This window comes from Molossus molossus, unplaced genomic scaffold (genome assembly GCF_014108415.1).
Source record: "Molossus molossus isolate mMolMol1 unplaced genomic scaffold, mMolMol1.p scaffold_m16_p_18, whole genome shotgun sequence".
NCBI classification, from domain to species: domain Eukaryota; kingdom Metazoa; phylum Chordata; class Mammalia; order Chiroptera; family Molossidae; genus Molossus; species Molossus molossus.
The window spans coordinates 38235648-38254415 of NW_023425353.1; the positions used below are offsets into that span (position 1 = coordinate 38235648).

The 18768-nt window shown below is 44.5% G+C and overlaps 1 protein-coding gene across 1 annotated transcript in view; it reads right to left on the reverse strand.

Moving 5' to 3' along the window:
• The window catches only part of NEK11 (NIMA related kinase 11), a 223150-nt gene that overhangs the window by 59924 nt on the left and 144458 nt on the right, over positions 1-18768 (reverse strand). The window contains 1 exon segment of the mRNA XM_036266721.1: positions 5266-5426. Coding sequence (XP_036122614.1) covers positions 5266-5426 — 161 coding nt within the window.

The following is an 18768-nucleotide window of genomic DNA, read 5'->3' on the forward strand; positions in this document are numbered from 1 at the left end:
GTCTTATCAGTTCTGAACAAAATCAGCGAAAATCTCCCCACCTCTCTCATCTCTGCCCACTGGGACATGTCCAGAGCAAGGTGCTGCTGGTCCCTGTCTGACCACCAATGAGCTATGTTCTGTCCTGGATGAGAAGGGGCAGAGAGGGAAGGGAAAACAACGATGACAAAATAAGAGACGGGGTGGAAGTCACATCGAAGTAGCTCCTTTGAGTAACACACGCTGGGTCCACAGAAGGCCCAGCAAACTTAGTGTTAACTAACACTTTAGCAAGGCTGGCTGCTTCTTAGAACTGATACTCTCTAAGCTCCATTCAAGACAAAATGCTTCCTCCCATGTACGCAGTTAAATTAATTAGGTCATACCATGTAAACAGCAGATAAATCAGTCCTAACATTTGGACTCAGAAGTTCTGGCACCTTCTACAAAAACCCAGTAGGAGGAGCTCTGGCCAATGTGGTTGGAGCGTCATTCAGTACACTAAAAGGTAGTAGGTTCGATGTTTCTCTCTCATATCAGTGTTTCCCCCCCCACAACTTCCTCTCTCTAAAATAAATGTTAAAAAATAAATAGACAGTAGGAGGAGAGAAATATGCGTCCCATTACAGATGTGCGAGGCAGGCTCTTTTTTGTTTTTATTTTCATAACTCAATTCTTTTCCTAGAAGTAGTGTAAATGTTGGCTTCTACATGGCTCTGTGGTTCTGATCAGTGAAACAGGGATCCCCCGAGGACCGACCTGCAGCGGGCGCGGCCCTTCCCGCCCCCTGGCCTTCTCACCCAGCCGTGCAGGGAGAAGACTGTATGCAGGACTGATCACCGTAAAGTCAGATCGCCTAGCTCTTGGAGAAGTCACTCACCTCACTAAGCCTCAGCTTCCTCTTGTGCCGAGTTAGGGTATCACAAGAGTCTCATCTTTAAACAGATCTGGACTTTAAAGTCAGGGCCAAAACCATAATCAATTACCGACAAATGCCCTCCACTGCCGTGTCTTTTTGGAGCACCAAATGAAATAGACGACTGACATTTAGGGACTGCATTGTTTGAAAACACGAATCTTCAAATACCGTAAGTGTAGGGCCGGGATTCAAAGCAACAGGAAGTGGGCAATCTGAGAGACACCCGGGAACTGGGACGCGGTGGGGCGCCCTGGATGTACAGCTCTCCGCTCACTCTCGCCCCGGCATTCACTCCTGGGGAAATGTGTGGCAAAACTGCCTGAAAGCCCTGACTCACGGCCTCCTCTTTTCTCCGCCCCCCCCCCCTTCTTCCTCACCCTCACCCTGCTCCTCATTAGAATCCCAGCCAGTTCACTTCTCCTTGGATGCTGATCAACTCGAACACACACATGAAAGGTTGTTGAAGAATGAGGTGTGCCGCCCACACGTCTCGGAGAGAGCTGCTGCAAGCCCCCGCTGCTGCGCCCCGGGTCCGACGCAGCACGCACCAGGCCGCGCTCCCCCGGCAGCCCCGGCCAGTGTGAGCGCACGGGTGGAAGAGCCAGGCCATTCTTGTCCAGTGAGGGCTCCTCTCCTTTCTGTCCACCTGGCCGCGACTGTTCCAGAACCACACCCCAGTCAGAGGCTCTCACCCAACCTTCCTTCCTTCCCTCCATCCTCATCCTCAGATATGTAGCCTGGCATCGTGGTTTGAGGCTGTCCTAGCCGACTTCACGGGAGATTCTCTTTTATTGCTAATTCTGTCTCATTATCTGCTTCCGAGAGGACCTGAACTGACACAGCACAGAATGAAGGTTCTGAAAATGTTAGCCATTACTGTGATAATAATTACGACTTGACTGAACTAGCAACTCCATCACCAGAAGCACTCTTGGAAGCACCTACTCTCACAGTGACCTCGGCCAGAGTGCTCAGCAGAGCCCTATGCCCTGCTTGACTGCACCCATTGCTCTGCCCCTGCAGCGCCATTCCTAGCAGATCATGCCGCCTTTTCTGATGCTTCTGTGCGGAGAGGATTTCAAAACCCTGGAGGATTCGGGCAAAACATAATATTGAACACTTCAGAATTAGCTGGGAAAATGGGCCTCGGCAGCCCTTCATCTTAACAAGAACAAACATCCTGGTCTTAAGAGCCTTAAAGCAAGCACGGATAAAAGCCACATTCATTAAACAGAGCCCTTCCTGAGGGAGCTCTGTGTCAAGTCATTATAGCCCAGCTGGCATGTATGTCACTGGTGCACGTGAGACACTGAGTGGTCTTGGAGGGAAGGAATGATGGTCAAGGCAGTAAGGGGAAGACAGAGAACACCCATCAGTCTGCAGCCCTAAAACATGTCCATCAGAGCACATGCAACCCTTTTGGTGACAGGTCCCATACATACTGTTGAGAACCCTGTTACGATGACAGCCATAAACTCCATTCCTCTGAGATCTAAGAGGCTGGTTCCAATTCAGTGACCATAGACTTCACAGAAAAGCTATCAACACTATGATAATGGCTGTGATAAAGGTGTTATTGATGTTCTACTCACTGCAGTAAAGAAGCAACTGACAATCAGCAGCAATTAGGTACTTAATAAAACTGCGTTGGAGATGCTGCTGCTGAAAAGACCATCACAGGTGGCACAGGGGACTCAGCAATCAGCCCAGTGAAGCCCATGGCTGTTTTTCTTTTGGAAAAGCTCTTCTTCGGTCAAAATCAAAACAATGGGACTTTTGGGCCCTCTGAAGGAATGGGAATCAACTCTGATCTGAATACTCACATGAAAGCCATGAGCAGGCTGATCACCTCAGTAGACCCTGGCACACTCAGGGATCAAGGACAAGATGGAAGAGAGGGGAGAAGAGGTGAACCCCAGAGATGGCCACAGGCTTCACTCAATTCACAAAGCCAACAGTGACAGGGTCTCAGCACAGTTTTGTAACTGTGATTTGTGTGTTGCTAATGAAATAACCTAAAAAAGAAAGCATCACAACCTCACAGCCACCAACCTTGAGGAGGGGGAACTAATATCTGGTTACTAGGAGAAACAGATGGGGTTGTAATACCTGTGTCTAATACAAACTACTCGATTGTGATTTTCATTCCGGGGAGATATGCCTTCTGTGCTAGAAAAAGCAGCGGCTTACGAATGGGCCAGACCTGGGCCTGAGGCATGGTTCTGAGCCTTCCCTGGCCATGTGGCCTCGGGCAAGTTACTTCTCTCAGAAATTCAGTTTCATCATCTGGAAAACAGGGGTCAGAATAACTACCCAACAGGATTTTGCGAGACAAAATACCATCATGTGTGTGACAAATCTTAGCATCTAGTCCCAACAGATTTATTTAAAATCAAGCACAGTCTATCATATCACATGTGACAGATGCACGGCCCAGAAAGAAAAATTGCTGCCCTGTACTTAGCTCTGGCCCCGAGGAAATGTTATTTTTTAGACTGCAGTTATAAAATCTCACTTTAATATTAATTGGCAGTATCATAAAAAGGCCGTAAGATGGGACTCCCAGAGTAGCTAGCAAATAACTTTATAATAATAAAAACATGCATCTCATCATTAATTTCTTTATTAAATTCTGGACACCATTCTAGGTGTATGACATTGATTACTTCATTTAATCCTCAAAACTACTCTGTGAAGTAGGAAGCACTATTCTCCCATTTTACAGATTAGAATACTGAGGCACAGTGAAGTCGAGTAACTTGCACAAGGTCACACAACCCGCAGGTGCCAAAGGCAAGACTCATACAGACAGCTTGATGTCCAGCCCTTTGCTCTAACAAGAATGCCGAAGACCCTTCCGGAGTGGCTGGCAAAGCTCTACTTCTTGACCTGGGTGGTATTTGCCACATATTTTATTCATGTGGTTTTCTGAGTTAGCTGTATTTTATTAAAAAACATTTTTAAGTAATAATATTAGTAGCTAAAATGTTACCACTTGATGATGATGTGGGCAGAAACTGAGGCTATATGTTGCACATCATGTGTTTTGAACCACAGGCACAGAACGATGGTTCTGTAATACTGTGATAACACTGGTCTCGGCTGTTTTGGACAGTGGCACCGAAGCAAGTGGAAACTGTACTGTGATCTGGGATAGGAGGTGCTGTTGTTCACCAGAGTCCTTGGGGAAAAATGCAGAAATAGTATAAGGACAGTGTTTTTATTTTGGCATTCTGAATAGCCCCACCTGACTCTGTATTTTCCCCCTTTATTTGTTTCTCTTTTCATGTATTTGTCTCTTAATCTCTCTCTCATCATTTCTTTCTTTTTCTCTTCCTTCTCCTCGTTCTCTCATCCCTTTCTCTGCTTAGCCCCGTGCCCAGGCTAGGCTAGTCCCCTTCTCCACGCCTCTCTCTCCTTTCCTTATACAGAACTCGAGAATGTTTCTTGTGTTATTCATTTATTTATTGACTAGTAGGATATATCATTTAGTCTTCATTTATGGTTGAATAGATTATGTACAACCTTGTCTTCACTCCAAAGCCACTCTCCAGAATTAAGTTTCCACTGACACAGGTGCTCCCTGATTGACTTTTATTTTACTAGATTAATGGCTCCCAGTTAAAACAAAGCTTCTGTACTTAATGGAAGCTCAGAGCTGGAAAGGTTACTAGGTCACAGCCTAAGAAGAAATGAAGAATCTGAGCATAAATTGCCCAAGGTCACCTGTTTTCTCCTCACTTACCTCCTGTTTTTCCCTCTCCTGCCGACACACCACAGAGAACTCATGTGCCAGGGCCGTTGCTTGGCCTATGGCCCATGTGGGGCCTGGTCTTGTGATAGTTCCGGGGAGCTATGGAAAGGGCATCTACTCAGAGGCCTCAGCTGCATGTCAGGATGGGCCCTCAGAGGCTAAAACTGGCCAGAAAGATCACCCCCAGACGCAGGACCTCTGGGCCTCATCCCCAGAACTAATTGGTGCATTGAGACACGACTCATAAATCTGACTACCAGGCAGAAAAGTTTATTTTTAAAACTCTCCTTCTCCAAAAGAGACATTTGCATTGTTTGTTCAAAGCTGTATGTGGGGTGCTCCTCAGTGTACAATGTAGTATGTTTCTCCCACCCTCTACCCGCTAATAAGTACTAGGTACTCCAGCCCTTCCCAGACCAGATTCTCAGAATTCTGTGGGGGCCCTGCCTGCCCCTGGACCTTGGAAACCAAGTCGTATCACATGGAGCCTTTATAACAGATCCTAGTCCTCCCTCCCCCACTTCAGGTTATAAGTCTTCCTTGATTCTCTCTGATCATAGCCTGATCAGTACCCCAGACAGTCCCACTATTTCTGGTGGGGAGCAGCACGCACCTGCTGGCTTGCTCTGTAATCGGGCTGGGGTCCCTCATCCTTGACCTCTTCCTCCAGTCCTGAGAATGCTGTTTCTTCTTCCTCCTCTTCACTCTCTTCAGAACAGGAATCAAACGTATCAGCATAATACTCCTCAGCCATAAGTGGGTCTTCTGGGATCCCTGAAACAAAGAATAAACAACAATCATGTCCCCACAGTCATTAAAATTATAATGAGGCTAGGATCCCCTGTGTTTTTCCCGAGATCTATATTTTGTTTGTACTGACAAAGCTTCCATGAAGTGTAGAGCTGAATCTTAGCTTCTGAAAGCATCTGGTAGAAAGTAATAAATATCCAGCATAATGAAACCAGTAAGGGAAGGAGAAGTGACTGTATTTGTAACCAAAATTTTTAAAATAGATTTCTTAATAACTTTTAAAGAGAGAGTAAGGGAGAGGGAGACAGAGACAGAGAAACATAGATGTGAGAGTGAAACATGGATTGGCTGCCTCCTGCACGCCCCCTACTGGCGATCGAGCCTGCAACCCAGGCACGTGCCTTGACCCCTGACTGGGAATTGAACCAGCAACCACGGGATGACACCCAACCAACTGAGCCACACCATCCAGGGCTGTACACACATTTTTAAGATGAAGAAACAAAACCAATAAACAAGAAGAAATGATTTCCATTAACATCTGTAGGCAAGGATCCTTTTTACAATGAGGGTATTTAGGAGCAGGAGCAGGATAAGACGCCTTGGTGGTAGGACCCGATTAAATACCCACGTCAAGTTTTTACAGAGGCAGCTGTAGTGTTACTATGCAGTATTCTTCCTGGGAATTTATTTTTTAAAGAAAATATTAGTAGTGAGACCAGGTGGGTAGGACAAATAGCAATGGCATTTAGGCAAGCTGAGGAAAATGTGATGATTTTTTTCTAACAAACTATGAAAGCTTTTGAGATGAAGTTTGCTCTAGGACCTTACTTACTCATATGTATATAGGGCACTTATTTGAAAACAGAAAGAAAAGAAAAAAAGATCACTCACTAAGCTCAAGCCAAGAAATGGCTACCCATGTTACTTGATGTAATGTTATTACCAACTAAGAATACAGCTGGTGCTTGTAATGGTCTTCAACGAAGGAAGAACAAGAATGGATCACAAGAAAGCATCGTGATATCAACTCCACTTTGCTAATGGGAGCCTAGAAATAGAGAAACACCCTTGTAGACAGAGGAAATTACATAATGACACCCTAGCACATTAAAGCTAGGGCATTTCAGGCTTTGCACCATACTCTGACATAAATAATTCTTCTAAATGATAACACACGGCACTGCTTTCATCCTATCGATGCCGATTTTTGTCTAATGAAAAAAATATGGAAACTGGGGTCAGAGAATCAAGGTTAGAATCTAGCTCTACCAGCTCTTAGGTGGAGCCGGACAAGGAATTTGAACTCACCGAGCTCCAATTTCTCCAGTAACACTGGCATAAAAATACTCTAGTTGGGTAGCTACAAAAATGCAATAATAGGGTATGTATGAAAGCATCTGCATACAGGAAAATTTTACACAAATGTTCATTTAATTTCCACATCTGTAAAAATAGGCGTTTAATCAACGGATTCCACATTCCTTTGAAAGTAAACTACTAGTGGCTATAGAATTCCCTGACAATGAAATGCTTTACAATCTTGGCTATCTACGGTTTCCCACAAAGCATAAGTCGCAGTACTGTGGGATCAAAATTAGTTGGCTCAAAAGACAAAAGTTACATATATTCAAAATGCCTTTGCCAATGTCTTAGGAAGGGGCATGTTTTGAATCTCATAATTTCTCCCAGTAACGCAAACACAGACTGTTTTCCCTTCGCAGCACTGAATTTCATTTAAGCACCAGATGAAAGAGATGGTTTGTATTTGGGGTAACGTTTTACAACATTCTTTATTCTACTCATGCTCACAATGACAAGAAGATCACAGCTAGAGAAGTTTATGAAAATTAAAATCTATCAAAGGGTCACATCAGGTCTCCAGCTTTTACCTTCTAGTAGGGACATACATACGTCCGCTGAATGGAACGGTGGACAAAACCATATGACTTCTTACCTCTCTTCCTCCCCCTCCCCCTTCCTTCCTCTACCACCTGTCCTTGAATGTCTGTGTTACTTTCAGAGTCATCCATTCTCTCTTTTTCTCTCTTCCTCTCTCTCCCTTTCTCTTTCTCTCTCTCTCCCCCCTTCCCCCTCCCACTTCCTCTCCCACCCACTCAATCTGTCTTTTTTGTCAGTTACTCATTCATTTATTCACTCATATTTTCTCACTCTTGCTCCTTGTTTCTCCCTATTCATTCCCCTCCACCACCTTCAGGCAAGAACATCTGCTTTCAAACTTGACTATGATACTGTAAGACATATTTATATTGCTGCCCAATACTCAGAAATGTGCCTATATTTGTGTACTGTATATAAATATTTTTATAGTTAAAACAAAGTTTTGTGTATCAAGATTTACTCATACTATATCTGACACTCTGGTATTTGCATTCTATTCAATTTGTTTGTAAATGCCAGTTGCAACACACTAAACTGATTTCTCACGTCACAATTTGAAAAACACCAATTTATAATGCTGGCTTTGGCATAAAAAAAAGACTCTCATTTAAATCAAATCTCTCCCATCAGCTTCAAAACATTAGGCATTATTTAAACTTTCTGCACTTCAGTTTTCTCATCTGAGAAATGGGGGTGATAGTACCTATTTCACAGAATTGTTGTGAACATTAGAGAGTATAGATGCCCAGTGCTCTGCATGTGGTAGGCACCCAATAAATACTACTCACTGACATTTAACATAAAGCCCTGTATTTGTGCCTGTAACGCTCAACACCAGGAAGCAATGTAAATATTAGACAATCATAAGTATATATTGAGTTTAAAATTTTAAAATATATTTTAAATAGAATTACTTCTCAAAATCCATATAGTACCCATCTCAAATGGCCAATAAGAAAACCCTCCTTGACCTGGCCAGTTTGGCTCAGCGGTTAGAGCATTGGCCTGCGGTCCAGAGAGTCCCGGGTTCAGTTCCCGTTAAGGGCACGTACATCAGTGGCAGTTTGTTCCCGGCCCTGGTGGGGGTCATGTGGGTGGCAGCCACTCGATGTGTCTCTCTCACATTGATGTTTCTCTCTCTTTCTTCCTTCCTCTCCCATCCCCACTCTAAATGCAAAAATGTCCTCCGGTGAGAATTAAAAAAAAAAGAAAAGAAACCCCTCCTTTCTCTGGTCTCCCTTCTGCTGGCTTGGGAGGCCCCTGGGCATTCCACCGCTCTGTCCTCCCATTGTCTTTCCTGCTCACTGGCTCCACCTGGGCCCCTCCAGGCAGCTCAGAGGGAACCTCTATAATAGGGTCACAAACTGTTCTGTCAGGGCTGGATGGTCAACTTTTAGGTGTGCAGGTTATACAATCCCTGTCATCACTACTCAAGTCTGTATCGTCTGAAAGCAGACACAGCCACTACATAGACAAGGCCGGCAGTGGGCCAGACCACACAGCTCTGCAACACACACAGACCTGCCTCCTGCTATCAGTAAGCACCCCCCGCACAGCCTGGCTGCGCACAGTCCTAGTCCCTTCCCCTCTCGCCGAGGGTCCCAGCCCAGGAGGAAAGAAAGGCCAGGCAGAAAGCAACATTCTGCCACCTATGCCTAAGTCAGGAAACAGCCTGAGATGAATTCATCTCCAGTTTTTCTTAAGCACCATTAACTTGGTGCAGCTCAGAAAGCAGTTCATCTTCCAAGGGAATTGTAAAATAAAAAAATAAAAAAAGGAGGTCTACTCAAACTGTGTTCACCAAGCCACATGCTTTTTGTACGTGGGCCTTATGTGAAGCCTTTTAAGGCTAGGGCTCATTTCTCCTGTCACTGAGGGAAAGTGGTCTGTGACAAATAGCTTTAATTTCCGGGCACCCTCGAGTCAGCCTCGGAACAGATGCACCAGAGTGGCCTTCCAGATCCCCACCGCGCTGGGTGGCAGTGACGGGCGTGCTGATGAAGTGACCCCATAACGGCCGCCTGAGCTGGACACAGTGACTGCGCATCCACGCTGGAGAACAGCAGTCACGCTGTTCTGGGAAGAGTGCCCTTCGTTACACCCTTCAATTAAGACCCAAGTAAATCCCTTCCTATAAGACTTAAGTGAGCATGGGGATCCCCTACAGGGCTTGTTAAAACCCAGAGCAGCTGATTCAGTAGGACTGGGGTGAGGCCTGAAAATGTGCATTTCTAACAGTTTCCCAGGAGATGCTAGAGCTGCTGCTCCGGGGGTCCCGCTTTGAAACCACTGTTCTAGGATGTGACAGTTCAAATGAAGGAACCATCACGTACTATAGTGAATCACCGTAATAAGATAAGTAAGACTCTGTAGTATTTCTACATCTTGCAAACTTTGTATGTTAGACAAAAATAGAAATAAACTTTACTTTAGAAGAGATCTAAGTGTGCCAGGAGTTGTCTCAACCACAGTCTCTATGGGGTTACAGAGGACTATTCCCATTTTACTGATGGGGACAAACAAGGCCATTAGTAAGTAGCCCAAAGTTACAACACTTAACAGTTTGTATAAGCACATTCATACTCATTATTCCATTTGATCATTTTGACATTTATTCAAGTTAGACCGGGACAACATTTTTATTTCATTCTTCAGATAATGAAAGTGAGCTCAGAAAGAACCAACCAAAGGTCACATAGCTGCATGCATGGTGGACACGAGACTAGAACGTAAATTACTTGACTTCTGTCTTTTTTTCTACTGAATTAGTGCTATTTTATAATTAGCTAGGAGTTTTCATCTTTGCTAGTAAAACCATGTCATTGATACAAGTTGTGATTGTCTTCCCCGAACTCTGAAAAATGTTGAACATTTCTAAGATACAAAAAGTGAACTTCGCTCATTCCGCAAATGGTCTGCAGGGAGCCGGGACTACGGAAGGCCAGGAGTCCTCACTCAGACTCAGCCCAACTGCCACCACCCTCCACCTCAGACATGCTCAGACGGGAGTGGCTCTCCAAGGGAGGGCCCCAGAAGAGCAGCAGCCCCTGGAATCCTATTACAAATGCATACTCAGGCCTCCCAGACCTACTGAATCAGAAACTGGGGTGAGGACCATTTATCTGCTTTTAACAAGCCCTCCTGGGATCCTGACATACACTCAAGTTTGAGAACCAATAGTTTAGCACAATGCCTGGCACTTACTATCTGCTCAAATAAAAATAGTTCCTATTGACACCCCCAGCAGATAGTAAGCTCCTGGAGGGCAGGAACCACGTCCATCCTGTCTACCACGGTGTCTCCAACCCATGGCTCAAGCAGACACTCAAACTTCTTGTTGAATAAATGAATGCTAAAATCTCTAAGAGATACAGACTTTCAAAGTACCACAGAGTAACTTGTGTAAAGAATTTCCTAATCTCTTGTGGGGTGGGCAGGGGGACACAAGAGAAAGAAAAAGTGATAGAATTTTTCCCCCAGAGTCCTGCTCCCTTCCCTCTTTCTCACTTAATTTGAATTTATATTTCAGATGGAGTCATGACTTTGAACATCAAAAAGTTTTCTTCATACTGTGTCCATCTATATCCCACAGGCCCAGCAAGCTTGAGGACTCAAAGATTACCTGGAGGTGATGACACTCACTGTTAAGACTGTGGCTCTGTCCAGGTGCCCCAGACTCTGCTCTAGCTGCATATTTAATAATAGTGTCAGAACTGATTAATGTTTGCTGAGCTTGGTGGCCAAGTAACTTGTGATTTGGGAAACCCAACAGGCTCACACTTTTATGAACTTCTCCCAAGAAGTTAACAATACCCACAAGATACCTTTAAAAGTGGTTCTCATTATATCTACCATATGGGGGAAAGAATCTTTTCATGAAGACAGGATGCTCTTTAATTTAGCTGTGGTGAGGGGGACAGGATAGGTGTGATTTGGGGACCAGAGATGACCTACTTTATTTTTCCTTTCTTTTCTAGTTTTCTGAAGGGGTCAATGGCTCTAACACTGAGCCAGAAAATACTGAACAAAGGCTATCATAAGAACAAACCTATTTACTGTTAGATCTGGATATGGTCTCTCCAAAGACCATGTTCTCTTCCATTACAAATTGGAAGCAACAGTGCTCAGAGTGACGATAGTTTGTATTACAAGGCAGGTCTCGAAATTTCTTATTTTCCTAAAAATGGCATTTGTGATGTAAAAAAGATTGCCCTAGTTCATTTTAAACAGAAACATTTTAAATAAAGACATCATCGTATATGTAGAGAAAACCTGTGATCAATATGCTATAACATTCTCACAACAACAGGATTAAGAGACAGTGCCTTCAGAAGGCACTTAGATGTAGACATGGTCTATGCCAAGCTGCCTCAGAGTCCCATGGGGCTTCATCTTGTGCAAAGTGGGGACAAATTAGGATAAAAATGATAGAAGTTGAAGCCCAAGTTCACTGGTGATATCTTTGGTTTCTGAGAAAGACTGCCTCCCTCCAGGAGGGGTGATACAGAGTAGTGATTAAGAGAATAACCTAGCCCTGGCCGGTTTGGCTCAGCAGTTAGAGTGTTGACCTGCAGAGCAATGAGTCTCGGGTTCATTTCCAGCCAAGGACACATGCCTCGGTAGCATTTCATCCCAGGCCCTAGTGAGGGTCATGCAGGAGGCAGCCAATTGATGTGTCTCTCTCACATTGGTGTTTCTCTCTCTCTCTCTCTCTCCCCCCCCCCCCCACCTCCCTCCCCTCCACTCTATCTAAAGATAAATTGAAAAAAATATCCTTGGGTAAGACTTAAAAAAAAAAAAAGAAGACAAGGATAACCTATAGGGTCAGACCGAGGTTCAAATCTGGCCCCTGTTGCTTGCTTACTGGCCTCGTGCCCTTGTGCACGCTACTTCACTCTTCTGGTCACAGCTTCCTCACTTGTAAGTGGGCATGTCTCACCAGAACTTCTTTAACAGGCTCACTCCAAAATATAGCCGGCACCTTTGTCTTTCAGCTGCTGTGGGTGTGGCTGCTGTTAGTCAGAGGGCTGCCACAACAAAATGTCACAGACTGGTGGCTTAAACAACAGAAGTATATTTTCTCATAGTCTGGAGGCCAGAACTCCAAGATCAGGGTGTTGACGAGTTTGGTTTCTCCTTGGCTTGCAAGTGGTTGACCCTCTCTGCCCTCATGCCCTTGGTGTCTTTCTGTGTCCTAATATCTCTTCTCATAAGGACACCAGTCAGACTGGATCAGGGGCCACCCAAACAGCCTCATCTTAAAATAATCACCTCTTTAAAAGCCCCACCTCCAAATGCAGTCACATTCTAGGTACTGAGGGCCAGGGCTTCAACAAACAAATTTTAGGGGAACACAGTGTAGTCCATACCTGCTAACAAGGCACAGATGCCTTCTTTTCCAGACAATTGCTCTCAGATCGCAGAATTTCCTCATCAAAGAGCTTTGTCTCACCTCCCCGCTGGTGCAGTCCTGGCCAGTGACTGACCGACCCAAGGTGGAACCAACTCTGTGGTGTCACTCATGCCCCCAGCTCCCTCTGGGATCAGGCTGGGGCTCGTCTCCAGCTGAGGCCAATCCCTGCTCAGCTCCTTCCCTGCCGGCCCCGACGTACCCCCACCCCCTCAAAAGACCTCTCCCTCAATGACACATGCAGCACAATAGCCATCTCGGGCAGTGCTTCTAAAAACTCGAGCTAAGACCTGGGGTATTACAACAATACTCATAGCTGTAACATAAAATTTTATGAGAGAGAGGTGATGCTGTGCAATATGTAAACACCCCTTAAAGAAAAGTAGCCAGATGCCAGCCAGGTCACATTGTTTTATATTATAAATTTAATCCTCAGAATTTTTAGAGAACAATAGAGCCCACACCTATGGATACAGTAAAAGTGAGTCATTTGTCAGATATCAATTGTCTCTCAGACAACTATATTTTTTATCTCTTGGGGTCTAGTCTACTGGCCCTGCTCAAAATCTTAAAATGTTCTATTGAGCAGTGTCCAGCACATAGCAGGTGCTCAATAAATGGCCATTCTCAGTACTTTAGCAGGAGGAAATGTTGGTTTTCTGAATAGTTCTCACACCAACTGGAAGTATTTAGAAAAATCCTGACGAGAGTGCGGGGCGGAAGTATGATCCCTCCGCCAGAGACAAGAGGATGGCCTTGGCCTTGCTCAGGAAAAGGGTAGGGAAGGAGCGTGGGAGGGGTCGGAGTCGGTGCGATGGTGGAAGTCACATGCCCTGCGAGACGCTAAACTCCTCAAGCACTGGGTTCGGGTAGAAAAGCTGGCTTGCCGCCTGAACCAGCAAGCGCCAAGCGGGGGCCCGGGCTCCGCACGTGCTGGAGGACGAGGGAAGCCCGAGCAGCAGTCGCGAGGAAAGCTTGGAACCGCGCAGCGTGAGCAGGCCTCCCTGAATCTCCCAGGGCGGGAGGTCCAAGCTGATGGCTCGCTGACGCCAGCACTGAGATGTAAGAGCAGCATTCACACGCAAAGGGCCGACAACAGAACTAGAAAGGCGACTGGTCCTTCAGGGGGAGAGCGGAATTCCGCCAAGTAGTGAGCATCACTCCTAAAAACCCAGCCTTCCATTCTTCTGGGAGCCAACAAAGGGACTCAGCCTCTCACCTCTGGACATCTCTTCTCTGCATTATTAAAAGAAAAGGGCTGACTGGAACTTTGCTGTTTGGGGAAAGGCATTGTGTCAGTTCCTAGACTTCAACATACATTGGGTTATATTTTTCCTTTCCAAATGGAAACGCCGTCTCCCCCCCACTGTGAACCATGGTTGATCAGAGTTGTGCAGTGAGTCATCAGCTGGGCTAGACCACAGTTCTCAGGGTGTCCTAGTTCCCACTGGCAGTCATTAGGCTTGCTCACTGGAGCTCAGAAGTCGTAGAGGGGGAAGGGCGAGCTCCAAGAACAGTAATCGTTATTTCCCATGATGAGTTACCCCTTTTATGGATACCATGGCCCCTGCTCCAATTTCCCAATGGCTGCTCCATCTCTATTTCATTACAAAGAACCCTCCTCCGAGCCCATGGGAAATGACTGGGAGTTTCAATCACCGTAACATTCAGTGGGGCTGGAGCCTTGCAGTCTCGTATTCACTAAGGAACATTAAGAACAAATGTTCAGTCCAGGGAAGGATATGAACAGCCCCCAGTGAAATAACACACTCATACCCTGAGGGGGAAGTGTACAGTCCAGAAACCTTTTAACACTCAGCCCTCCTGATCACCTCCAGTCTTCCCCTCCATCACACCTTACACAGGCTGTCACAGTCTTGCCTGAAGCACTCACCATGTTACTCTCCTCCTTCAATGGCTCCCCCACTGCCAATAACACCGAGTACAAAATCTTCAGCTAGGCAGCCAAGGCCTTCTGTCACCTGGCCGCAGCCCACTTTGCAGACCTGCTCCTGCCAATGAACACGGCGACTCTCGGTGAAAGGTGTGCACCAACCGGGTTTCTACCGGGCGGCCCTGGGCTGGGTCCAGGCAGCCTTGTGTTTCTGATGCTTTCACATGGTTCTTTAGATCAGAAACTTGGCTTTTGTAACCTGGATGCTCCACATTTTCCCCCAACTCACTCTTACTTTCCAACTTCATTCCTTTAAAGAGCTCTCCTAGAATGGTAGCCACTATGCATATGTGGTTATTTAAATAAAAATGAAAAGCAAATAAAATGACAAATTCAGTTGCCCAGTCACACTAGTCACATCTCAAGTGCTTGAAAGCCGAAGGTGACACGATTATAGACCATTTCCATCACCACAGAAAGTCCCATTGGACAGCACCATTGCAGGGTCCTTCCTCTACATATCTAGCCTTGCGGGGCCACAACTTCCTGTTTGAATTTGGCTAGATTTCTTTGAAGTCCTGGGATGTGGGTCGTTTCACTTCTCTGCCCCTTTGTTCCTCCCTGGCCAGCACACCTTCCCACCACCACCAATGCCCACCCCTCTGAAAGAGAATGTGGACCCGCAGACCCTTGGAGGTCCTCCCACCCTCACAGTCCTGGACTTAGGCAGGGAGAGGCAGCGACTTAATTCCTCCCTAGCCTTGGGTCTCCTCTGCAAGTCCCCAGAGCCCCTTCTCATCTGCAAGGTGCCTTTTCCCACCTCCTTTCACACACTGCCTACAAGTAGCTCTTTAATAGATGCCTGGCTCCCGCTATTCATTTCAGAGAAAGGCAGCTCATGGACCTCCCAGATCTTCACAGTAGAAAAGGTTTTTCACTGCAGAGCAGAGCTCAAGTCTACTTTATTAATCATATCACTAGCTGTAAGTGGAACTAAACCTTGAATACAAACAATATGTTTATAGACTTGGGGGTGTAGCAGGTGCTGGGTTTTGTACCTTTTGATGCTTTCTTTTCTCACACCATAAACTATAGGTGGCCCCAGTGCCATGACCTTTTCTAAAACAAACTCTCCAAACTAGGGCTAAAATTAGCCATGTTGATTAGCGTAGCCTTCAGCATCACACATGGGCCTGTGAAAAGAAATAATTTCCTTAAACAAAATGTATGTTCATGACCCTATCTTTATAGGAAGCTAAATTAGGTACAGTACAGTATCTTTTAAATATATAGGACAGCAGGTTCTGCTGTAAGTTTTTCTTCAAGTGACATCTCTCTGTTTGTTCAAGCGCACCAAAGGCTCTACACCCCAAACCCCACAACATACATCTGGAAACAAGCTCTGTGATCCATTTAGAAATAGTTCCCCTCCAGCTCTAGAGTTGGCACTTTTATCCTGTGTGTCAAGATGATTCTCCCTTAGGCCAAACTATAATATGTCTCTGAACTTTTTCTTCTGGTTTGGAGCGCAAAAGCCAAAAAGAGTAGGCAAAGTTGTATTTTCTCCTCCGGGTTCAGAGAAATACATACAAGCCAGGACATCCATTCTCTCGGGGGAACTATAGAGAGGCTGAACAAAGACCCCGAAGAAGCTAGAGCAATAGCTGGGTGCTTTGTGTTGGGTTTTTGGTGGCAAAAAACATTAAGTTCAGTGACCTTAGGCAACTGGCAGAAGTTCTTTGGGCTCTAGATGCCTCATCTGAAATGGGGATACTAGTAACTTACCAGCCTAAAGGCAGATTTTCTTTCCTGCTTTAAGGCTTGCAAACGTGTGGCACAGATTAATGGACTAACCCAGTGTGCATATAAAGCACCTGGGGAATGGGATGAAATGCAGATCCTGGTGGGTAGGCCTGGAGTGGGGCCTGAGAGTCTGCATTGCTGATGGGTTCTGGGTGATGGAAATGCTGCTGGCCCACAGATCACACTTGGAGTAGCAAGAGACTAGACCACTGCTTTCTGTTGCTGGCCACCAAGCACTGGACAAGAAGTGAGATTACAACGAAGGCTATAACAAGGCTGAAGAATTTAAACCGCTACCACAATGAAGCCTCTGCCTTCTCTCTTGTTTTTCTTTGGCTGTATTTCCTCATTAACAGAGGCACGATGTATTGGAACACATTTAGCAGTTTATTTGTTGGCAGAAAGAACACCTTGTGAGCCATATGGGATTTCCTCTCTGATGAAATCCTAGAGTTATAATTTCTCTTCTCCTCCTCCACTCTCCTGGAAAAGATTGGTTTCCCACTGGCAACACCCTCTGTTAACTGAGCAGCTGGAGACGCTTGCTGGCACTAAGACATTCTTAGCTCACCAGTGTGAACAGGCAAAGTTAATACGGCAAGACTGGCCAATGACCACAAAAACACTAGGGAAATCTACCGCACTGATGTTGTGGACATGACACTCATTTACAATTTTTAATTAAAGGCAGTGCCTATCATACACATCGTTCTAGGCAAACTTTTCTGTTCCTACTCAGGAAAACTTTCTATTGCAATGTTGAATTTTCCTGGGTGACCTGCCCTTTCCTGACCTTGGCACTTCCTGTTGTATGTGATCTGGTCTCAGAGAGCAAGGTAAACCCAAGTTTAATAGGAACTCTTTTATGGCCTCTAAATTCTAGAAAAGTGTCCATTTACATGTCCCCAAAGTAGAAGTAATGACAACAATTACTTACCTTTGTATGATCCTTCATGATTCACAAAGTGCTTTTGAATATTTTCTCCCTTAAGCCTCTCTCACACAACATGGTGTGAGATGGGTGCATTACCCCTAGGTCCTAGACAAGGAACATAAGGTTTAGAGCTACTTGACCTTTTTAACTTAACTCAAAAGTGGCAGACCCCAAACCATGTCTTCTGATTCTAAATCTAGTGCCCATTTGTGTTAAATCATGCTTACTACCTAAATCTCTTTGGCCAGTCTATGAAGGCAGCCACTCAATTTGGTCACATCTCACAAATGCAACAGCATCTGCGAAAGGGGACCTGTAAAATGTTTGGCAGCCTCTACCTCATTTTCATATGCCAGCTCTTTCTCATGCTTTCTGGGTTTACTTCATAATTATATGGAAATTTCTAACTCCTAGATTATGAAAGTATCCTCCAATATTTTCTTCTTTGATTTGTTTAATATTTTATATATTTAAAATTTGTTTAATGTTTTATATATTTAAAATTTGTTTAATGTTTTATATATTTAAAATTTGTTTACTATTTTATATATTTAAAATTTATATATTTAAAATGGGCTCCAGTGCACCCAATATAGGGACACCAAAATATATTTAAAAACTTCTGGAGGACTTCAAAGGAGAAATCAACAGCAATAAAATCATAGCAGGGGACTTCAACACTCCACTGACATCCCTGGATAGATCCTCTGGACAAAAAATTAACAAGGATACAGAGACTCTAAACGATACACTAGATCAAATGGATTTAATAGATACCTACAGAGAATTATGCCCCCAAACTGCAGAATTCACATTCTTTTCAAGTGCACATGGGACATTCTCAAAGATAGCCCAAATATTAGGACACAAACTAAGTCTCTACAAGTTCAAGAAGATCGAAATCATATCAAGCATCTTCTCAGATCACAATGGCATGAAACTAGAAATCAATTACAACAAAAACAGGCAAAAATATTTAAACACATGGAGGCTTAAGAGCATGTTATTAAACAATGAATGGATTACCAATGAGATCAAGGAAGAAAATAAGAAATTCCTGAAACCAATAAAAATGAAAACACAACAACACAAAATCTAATGGACGCAGTGAAAGCAGTCCTGAGAGGAAAGTTTATAATACTACAGACCTACCTCATGAAACAAGAATAATTCCTAATTGAATATCTAACCTTACAACTTAAAGAACTAGAAAGAAAACAACAACAACAACAACAAAAACAGCAACAAAAAAAACCCCAGAGCAAGTAGAAGGAAGGAAATAGTAAAGATCAGAGCAGAAATAAAGGACATAGAGACTAAAAAAAACAATCCAAAAGATCAATGAAACAAAGAGCTAGTTCTTTGAAAAAATAAACAAGATTTTTGGACCCTTAGCTAGACTCACCAAGAAATAGAGAGAGAA